At 43.9% G+C, this 9,560-nt stretch overlaps 1 protein-coding gene across 1 annotated transcript in view; it reads right to left on the reverse strand.

Annotated features, from left to right (window-relative positions):
* DTNBP1 (dystrobrevin binding protein 1) overlaps positions 1 to 9,560 on the reverse strand; it is a 155,426-nt gene that overhangs the window by 96,866 nt on the left and 49,000 nt on the right. Inside the window, exon 5 of the mRNA XM_045298684.1 lies at positions 5,045 to 5,177. Within this exon, the coding sequence (XP_045154619.1) occupies positions 5,045 to 5,156 (112 nt within the window). The 5' untranslated portion in view covers positions 5,157 to 5,177. The remainder of the gene's footprint in view (positions 1 to 5,044; positions 5,178 to 9,560) is intronic.

A 9,560-nucleotide genomic window follows, 5' to 3' on the forward strand; every position in this document is an offset into this window, starting at 1 on the left:
GCAGAGCACCCTCTTTATGCATCTCCGAATCCCCTAAGACCTCTTCCACTGAGCTCACTCAGAGAAGCTCGGCTGGAGCTCCGTCACTCTCGAACTCGAAAGAATAGTTGAGAACGCAAATCTATGGTTCATGTGCATGTCATTTAAATATTAACAGACCACATGGAATTTCGTCAGAGACTAAATGAAGCATGGGAAGGGAAATGGGAAAACAGTAAACCGCCAGACCGTGCCGTAGTGCCACTGTACCGGTGAGCAGAAGCAGAAGCAATGGCCACTTTCCACCGTACGTAACTTTTAACGAGCTGGAAGCCAGCAATAACACACAGAGGGGGTTCTGCTAACAAAGACACATTTTCTCCCTTTCTTATCTCTTTAAATGATACTTTAATTGGCCAGGCATACAAATGCAAGCAAATACAAAGGGCTTTGAAAAGTTGGCAGAAAAATGGAAGTGGGAGCGGAAGGTATTGCTCCAGAAGCCTTTTGCAGCCCCTTCACGTGTGCTGTGAATTCTCACTGTAAACTGGCGCGGCCACGACCTGCTCACTTTCTATTATAAAGGGAGTACACAGATGAGTGCATGTGGTGACCAAACTTAGAACCATGTACATAAAACACGAGCAGCAGGCCTCTGTGGACCAGAAGCTCAAAGCCCACCGTTTTGCTCATTAGGACGGCGGCATATGTCACGTTTAGTGATCAGTGGAAAAGATAGGTGGGATTTGATTATGACAATGCACTTGGGGACGTCTGACAGCTGTGCTCAAAAGAGCCTCACGGATCTTTGTGAGACTGTCCCAGAGGAAGAGGGATTGTGTTCGGGCATTTCTTTGTGCTGTTCATTTCGATATGTGTTATCTGCACTGTCACCCCTGGCATAAAGGATGAAGAAGCACGCTTAATTAATTATTCCACAGTACTTCCCTAACAAAATAATTAGGTCACACAGGCCAGGTACTAAAACACTGTAAGATTCTTCGAGTGCTCAAGTTATTAATTTATGGTAACAGGGGAACTTGTAGAGATGTATCACTTGCCAAAGCCATTAAAGACCCAAGGAGGCCCATGGAGTGTACTAACAGGCGTCTAAAGGGAGTCAGCGTGGTTCTGTGGAATATCTCATCTGACCACAGCATAATCTTGTTCACGAAGCACTGGTCACAGACCCTGCCACATGCCCTTTCAAATTTTGTACAGACACAAAACCATCATGCATTGGGTTAAGGGAGATAAAAATAAACGTACAAATTCAGTATATTGGTTCATTCTCTTCCCTTACTTTGCTACTGAAAGTTTACCAGACTCTTCTGTTCTGGACAAGAGTATCAGCCTTTTAAAGCAGGGCACACTCTTTATAATAAAAGAGAGAAAACTCAAAGAGAAGCACTTGATCTTTTAAGCTCCAATCAAGAAGTAGGATTACACTACCCTCCAGTGGAAGTTCAAGAGAATGCAAATCAATACTTTCCATGCATCTCTCCCAGTTTCACGCAATTCTGTCACAAACGAAGAGTACAAGGGGGGTTCAAAAAGGTTTGTGGAAAATTCAAATGACAAGGTAATGGAATTTCCCCACATACTGTTTGAAACTTCCATCTATAGAGCCTGGATGCAAACACTCCACCTCACCCTTCATCAGTACAGAACACAGCACTGGCCATCCTGTCCCACTCAGTGCTCTGCAGTTACCCTCACAACGGTTCTGCTGTGTAAGCTAAACTCCACAGCAGTCCACAGTGCCCCCGGCACGCCCGGAACAAACAGGAGGCCTCTAGAATTCCTAGCTTTGACTTGACATTTTTTACAGTCGGTCATTCATTAGGAAATAACAGCAACAGATTAAAACCAAAAGGAACCATATCTTTCAAATGCTCTAATAGATCATTCAGACTAGCAAAAAGAACCCACAAGACAAACCTAACCTTCTACATTCTAGTCTAAGCAATCTAAGTCCCTGGGAGGCGCAAAAGGAAGAGAGGTGGATGATCTGCTTCCATAAAGAATGTGGCCAAGAAACACTATGCACTAGAGTTCCCCGGTCTGACATAACCTGGAATCAACCGAATGGCAACTGGTAGTGGGGGGTTGTTTTGGGGGGAAAGAAGGGTGAAAGAGGATTCTAAGTACTGTGAATTAAACCGGTGTCCAATACAGGGTAGACACAGACTAGGAAAAAACCACTGACTCAAACGATTCAGAAGCGATGATCTGACCAGAGGAGGATTTCAGAGAGCCCTTGAACTTTACCTTCCCTTCAAGTGGTAGATTTTCCCCCATTTGAGAGAGAGAATTCAACATTTGGGAAGCATGTCTAACGATGAAATGTACAATTTTCCTCTAGTTCTCGAATGCTTCCTCTCTCCTACTTTACATATCCGGCTGGACCGGAGGATGTACACTGGCACAGACAGGAACTGGAAACACAGGGAATCCAGGACAGATGAACCCATCAGGACCAGTGGAGAGAGTGGCGATATCAGGAAGGTGAAGGGGCGGTGAGGGAGAAAGGGGGAAACAGATTACAAGGTCTACATATAACCTTCTCCCTGGGGGACAGACAGTGGAGAAGTGGGTGAGGGTGACGTAGGACAGTATAAGATATGGCAAAATAATAATAATTTATAAATTATCAAGGGTTCAAGGGGGAGAGGGGAGGGGGGGGAAGATGAGGAGCTGATACCAAGGGCTCAAGTAGAAAGCAGGTGTTTTGAGAATGATGATGGCAACATATGTATGAATGTGCTGGACACAATTGGTGTAAGTATGGATTGTGATAAGAGTTGTATGAGCCCCTAATAAAATGATTTTAAAAAATGTCTGCATAAGCCCCATCCTGGCCCTGCGACCTTTAAGAAAATCTATCGCCGTAGCTTTCTAAGCTGACCTCTCTGTCTTAAATCTAACTGGACCTGCAGATTCCCCTCAGAAGATACTGTTTTACTCGGACCTTTTGAGTTTGAAGGCCGTCCAATAAGATTAACCTCCCTGGTGGTCTAATTATGTCAGTGATTTTGTTAAGGGACTTCTCTGCAGTGTAGTCCCGAGTGTGGCTCGGGGTTACCACTCCTGACAGTTAACATTTACCCAGAGCCCCACTCGTCATTACCGCCAGGCAGGGTAAGGAAAGTGTATGACTGAAAACTCATCTGCAGCCATTCACTGATCTCAGAGACATGTTCACACGTGTTTTACTTGGAATAAAACCACCACATATGAACAGGAACCCTAATAAAGTTCATGCAAGACACTGTCGGCAGGCCGAGCGAGAGCTGCCATCCCAACTACACGTCATCATCTGCTGAGGACGCCACCAGACAGGCTGGGTTCCTGAATGTGCCTCTTAAGAACTCTGTCACCCTAACACTTCACATGTTTTCCAAGGCTCCATTTCTGCATCTGTGAAGTGGGGAGAACAAAAGCAACTTTTCTTGGGTTGCTGTGAGGATTCATGTTTGCACAGCACCTAACAAGCTCTGACGCAGTTGAAACAAAACAAAGAACTGCTGTGTGGAGCTGATTCTGACACACACCACGCACGTACTGCTGAGCAGAACTACGTTCCGTGGGGCTTCTAAGGCCGCACCTTTTCAGAAGCAGATCAACAGATCACCGGGCCCTTTTCCTAAGGCACCTCGGGGTAGGTTCAAACTGCTAACCTTTCAGTTAGCAGCCGAGCGCTGGAACACATCCAGGTGCACAATAAAAAAGGGGCGAAGCCCAAACGGGCCGTCATCCAGTCAACCATGCGGAGCCACTGTGCTTCCCCGGGCTGCCAGGCTGCCCCTTTTGGAAGCAGATGGCGCCTCTGTGTCGGATTGAACAGCCCTGATGTGGTTAGTAGTTGCGAGCTTCTCAGGGACATTGCAAACACTATTTGCATATTTTACTCACTCACAGAAGCTAGTCTATGATTCAGAAAGTACTTGTTCTGTAAATAACGTTGATTTCTTTTTTTAACAAGATTATCCTGAAACCCCGAAAGAGATGATATAGTACCTTGTTTCTCACCTGTCAAGATCAGCTCAAGAAGAGTTTCTCTTTTGTGTGAGTGGCTCCCACCTCCTACTTCACTCAGATCTTAATAAGCTTGGGTAAAAAATGCCACAGCCCCCCATTGCCCCCCTCTCCCCCCAAGAGAAAGAGCTGTTGCATCTACTCTGTTTCAAACCAGATCAGCCAGAGGAGGAGACTAAGATGTGGCCATGTCAAACATGAAAGGTAATCTTCTGAGAATAAACCTAAGCAATAAAGGACCTAGCATAACCCATCCAAATGGAAACAAGGGAAAAAAGAAAGAAAACTTCAACAAGGTTCTGAATTTAGCCAACTAAGTTCTCTCATTTAACGGAATTTGCTCATCTGCTCTCATCAGTCTGTGGAGAAAGCAGCATGCTGCAAGGCAGGAAGTCACAGCCGACAGGGAATATGAAAAGCACAGCAGTGGCGACAAGCAAGAGCATGCTCCAGCCAGGACAGAGTCATCCTGGCCCCTTCTGTTTTCTACGGCGATACTTTAGATGAAGAGAGCATTCATCATGCCCATCAAAGACGGCGCCGAGCCACTCAAAGAATCCACACAACTAACTATGCTTCCTGAATTGAACTGCTATGTTTTAGAAGTTATTTCTACAATTTATTAAATACATTTTTATCTTTGTCTAATCCTCGGTTAATCAGAACAGGAAATCAGTTAGAACTTACAGTTTTCCAGAAATTCCCACTAGCCAAGAATTTATCTGCTCTTCTGAAGCTTGAAAGGGAACCCTGGTGATGTCATGGGTTACACATTGGGCTGTTTAACCACAAGGTCAGTAGTTCAAACCCACTAGCCACTCCAAGAGATTAAGATGAGGCTTTCTGTCCAAGGAAGATCCACAGCCTCAGAAACCCAATGGGGAGCAGTTCTGTTCTGTCCTACAAAGTCACTGTGATTCAGAATCGACTCTCACAGTGCAGTGAGTTATGAAGCTTGACATCCCACCCAATTTCTACCCAAATTATCTTCGATTCTAAAAGTCATGCAAAGAAGCAGAGAACTTACTCAGGTTTGCAGTCATGGATTCCAGATCGGCTACTAGGCCCGGCAGTTGCTGGAGCTGCTCCTGTAACTCCCTGAGGCTGGTCTTCTTTTTCTCGCAGTGCGCTGAAAGCATGACCACCTCACTGTCCACCAGCTGCAGCACCGGAGCAGAAAGAGAAAGCCAAAGGAGAGGTGAGGCATCATGAGACTCGGTCAGTGTTAGCTACAGCCATCCTTCCACTGAGCTTCCACTACATGGGAACACGGCTGGAGGTGTTTCTCTTTGGGAAAAGAGCCAGCTTGATATGAGTGCAGGCATATTCAAATTGCTGTCTATGTCACTGCATTTTAACCCAGAGGGGAGGAAATTCAGAAATGACCTGAGAAATCCTTTCTAAGTATACCCTATTTGTAAGTAAACCATGCATTTGAAAATCCAGATAGAAGGCGGAGGGAGGGGGAAATCACCACTAACAATTTGAAAAGAAAGCAAACACAAACCATAATTAACAGGTAGTTCTAAGCTTTGCAAAAGGAATTCTCTTAACAGGGAAGTTCTCTAAGGCATTTAGAATATACTCTGAATCATTTACATTTAAACGAGAAGACTTAATACATAAAGGCCCTTAGCGATGAAGGAATTCTTGAGGCAACTGATTAGTTGCCAGAAGAGGAGAAAAGGCAGTTAAAAGGGACTTGTACAGCGTTCCTAATGGTAGGGTTGTAGTTAGATACTAGCCTAGCCAGCGGTAATGCTACCTTCTTTTCCTAAAGACTAAGAGAAAATGACAGGCCTTAGTTTCCCCCAGACAATTCTGTTTCGGTCTTCACACGGTTGATGGGGGTGGGGGGTGGAGAGGCCCACAGTAAGATTTAGAAAGGGCCAGAAGAGGTCATGGTGACATGAACTCACATCTGTACAATAAATTCTTTTATTTCAAAATTCATCATACAGCAGAAGTAAAATCACTAGAATTTTATATGTAAACGTCTGAGCTCAACATTCAGCTATTAAAAGAAAAAAACCAGAATAATTTACACATCTCAAGAGCATGATTCTTTAGGAGCTGAGATCCATATGCAATTGATTCTAATTGAATCTCACTAAAATAAGGGGGAAAATTTTTTAGCGGAATGTCTGTTCCAACATTGTCATCTTCTAGGAGTTCACAATATTTGAAATAAAGGAACTAAACTACAGTAAACAGGCTAGAAAGCTGCCTATTTCTGCACTCTCCCAATAGTCAAGACAGCTCCCTACTGCTTTTCTGCCCAGACTGCAGAGAGAACCACATCATTTCTTACACAAGCCTCAACTGAGAGGAGTAGCTGACAGCAGGCTTGCCTGGAGTTGCATTTCTTGTTAGTTTGGGGTATAGAAATGCCCTATGATGCTCACCTTCCTGACACAACCGCTGAAGACAAAGTGGGTGAATAAGCAAATGTGGTGAAGAAAGCTGATGGAACCCGGCTATCAAAAGACACAGCGTCTGGGGTCTTAAAGGCTTGAAAGTAAACAAGTGGAGTGGCCATCTAGCTCAGAAGCAACAAAGCCCACATGGAAGAAGCACACCTGCCTGTGCGATCACAAGGTGTCGAAGGGATCAGGTATCAGGCATCATCAGAACAAAAAATCATATCATTGTGAATGGGGGGGGGGGGAGTGCGGAGTGGAGAACCAAACCCCATCTGTAGGCCACTAGACATCCCCTTACAGAAGGGTCTCAGGGAGAAGAGCCAGTCAGGGTGCGATGCAGCAATGATGAAACATACAACTTTCCTCGAGTTCCTAGATGTTTCCTCCCCACCCCCCACTATCATGATCCCAATTCTACCTTACAAATCTGGCTAGACCAGAGGATGTACACTGGTTCAGATAGGAACCAGAACACAGGGAATCCAGGGCAGATGATCCTTTCAGGACCAGTGGTGTGAGTGGCCATACTGGGAGGGTAAAGGGAGGTGGGTTGGAAAGGGGGAACTGATTACAAGGATCTACATGTAACCTCCTCCCTGGGGGTACAAATAACAGAAAAGTGGGTGAAGGGAGATGTCGGACAGGGCAAGATATGACAAAATAATAATTTATAAATTATCAAGGTTCATGAGGGAGGGGGCAGCGGGGAGGGAGGGGAAAAATGAAGGAGCTGATGCCAGGGGCTTAAGTGGAGAGCAAATGTTTTGAGAATGATGAAGGCAATGAATGTACAAATGTGCTTTACACAATTGATGTATGTATGGATTGTGATAAGAGTTGTATGAGCCCCTAATAAAACGATTAAAAAAAAAGAAATGCCTATTGCTACTAGGTCTTTATAGACCTCTAAGGGTAGTCTAAAGAGCCCTGGTGGTGCTGTGGTCTAAGCACTGGGCTGCTACCCTTAAGGTCAGTGATTGAACCGAGGGAAAGGATAAGGCTGCCTGCTCCCACAAAGCTTTACAAGTCTCAGAAACCTAAGGCGCAGCCCGAGAACAGCAAACAACTCTGTCTTCGAAGAAGTAGAACCAGAATGCTCCTTCACATGAGGACGGTGACAGTCCATCTCACGTACTATGAACCCCATAAAGCAAGTTCAGTCCCTGGGAAAGGGGCATCATGCGTGGTACAGTAGCGGGTCAGCAAATAAGAGGAGGCCCTTTGATGAGATGGATGGAAATGGTGTCCGCAGCAATGGGCTCAAGCATCACTAAGATTGTAAGGATGACACAAGACCTGGGGGTGTTTCATTCTGTTGTATGTGGTCCACGAGTTGAAGTCAGTTCAATGGCACCCAATAAAAACATCCCTTCCTATATGTCAGACCTATCCTCTCTGTGAAATGGGTAAGTGTGTTAGATAGCTAACTGCAGGGTTGATGGTTTAAGCCCACCAGCCGCTCAGTGGGAGAAAGATGAGGCTGTCTGCTCTATAAGGATGTAAGCTTTGGAAACCCTACACACGGTTTCTATGTGTTGAGATTAACTCAGCAGCAATGAGTTTGTTGACAGAAAACATTTTCATTGAAAACTGTCCTACTTTTACTCTCATTCTTATCACCAGTTAGTGACGGCAGTGGTGAAATGCATTCTTTATAAAGGATCTCTTTTCTCTCTAGCTGTTTCAGGTAGTTCTGGTCTGTGGTATTTGGTAGTTCCCATAGGAAGTGTCCAGGTGTTGCTTTACTATTTATCGTTTGCTTGTTGTACACTGAATCTAAAGATTTGCATATCTACATTTTTTTGGAAAATTCTTAACCATTTATCTTCCCCCAAATTCTCTCCTTGTAAAATGTTTGTTAGATATATTAGGTTAAACAATGTGAAACTGGAACTTTACAGATAACTGGTCAAATAGTAGAAAGCCTGCTTTGCTAAATAAAGATCACTTTAAAAATCTATTCTGTTTGTTCCTCTTTCAATTTTCTTGCTTTTTTAAATCTCAGAGATGCTTTCTGGGTAATTTCCTGGGCTCTTCTCTAATTCTTCAGCTATAGTCTAGGTAGACTCTTTGAGACACTAATTTCAGTGACCTTGAAAACGATGTCTGATGATCGCGTCTTACACCTTGTGCATTTGAGTCCGTCTTCTGTCCCCATAGACATTTACCAATTTAAAAGTGCACATCTTAAAGTACAATATCTAAAGTCCTTTGAGGTTCTAAATCTAAATTTTGGGTTCCAGTGACGCATACTTCTAATGGCTTGTTTCCTTGAGTGTTGGGTAATTTTGTTTAAAATTCCGGGTTCACACTTGGTAGAATTAACCTATGGGGATCCTGAGGAAGCTTAGGTTAAGAAAAGGTTCATGGAGGATTTGTGCTTGTTCTGTTTGGTGTCCAAGCACACAGTCGGCCAGCTGTAACCTTTCCATACCGATACAAGGGTTCCTTGATCAGACAGGATGTAAATCAGAACGTCCCACTCATGTAAACCAAGCCAAGGTGAGAAATCCCAAGGCTGCATATACACCAAATTATTATGAAGACACGTTTCTTGACTGACAACTCCCAGCAAGCTGATTTTCCCCCAGTGTAATTTTTCACTGGGGGTAAAGCCACATCAAAGGCCCAATAACGTAATTTATGCAGGAGTCTCAGGTTGTTCCCTATAGGCAAAATTTAGTATTCTGAAGTTAAAGTATTTAAAATTTCCTATCATAAATATCTCAGCATCTTTATTAATATTCTACTCCCGCTTCCATGTTTTTGTTTTGATTAAACTATTCTCATTTCAGTTCCATGCTCATGGAGCCTTTGGAAAATCCCATATTCTTTCTGTGAGATTAGTGTATTAAAAGTTTTATGAATATACACGTGTTTAGTGAAAGACTGGTAAAAGAAAACAAAACTGCCCTTAGCCTATTGATGGAACCCTTTTTACCCCTCTGGGAAGTGGGCTGCTGGGTTGGAAATGACTTTATTGTTCCTTGAGGGGTTTCCATTTGAGACTTGGTTTTTTATTCTGTCATGGCAAGACAATTAGCATGAGTGGTTTTGCAGTTCAGAAGATGTTGATGGACCCTGGGTTATGATCTGCTTTCAACCATGGACATAAAGGAG

This window comes from Echinops telfairi, unplaced genomic scaffold, assembly GCF_000313985.2.
Source record: "Echinops telfairi isolate 266 unplaced genomic scaffold, ASM31398v2 ScPeMD7_7439;HRSCAF=8477, whole genome shotgun sequence".
Classification (NCBI taxonomy): Eukaryota; Metazoa; Chordata; class Mammalia; order Afrosoricida; family Tenrecidae; genus Echinops; species Echinops telfairi.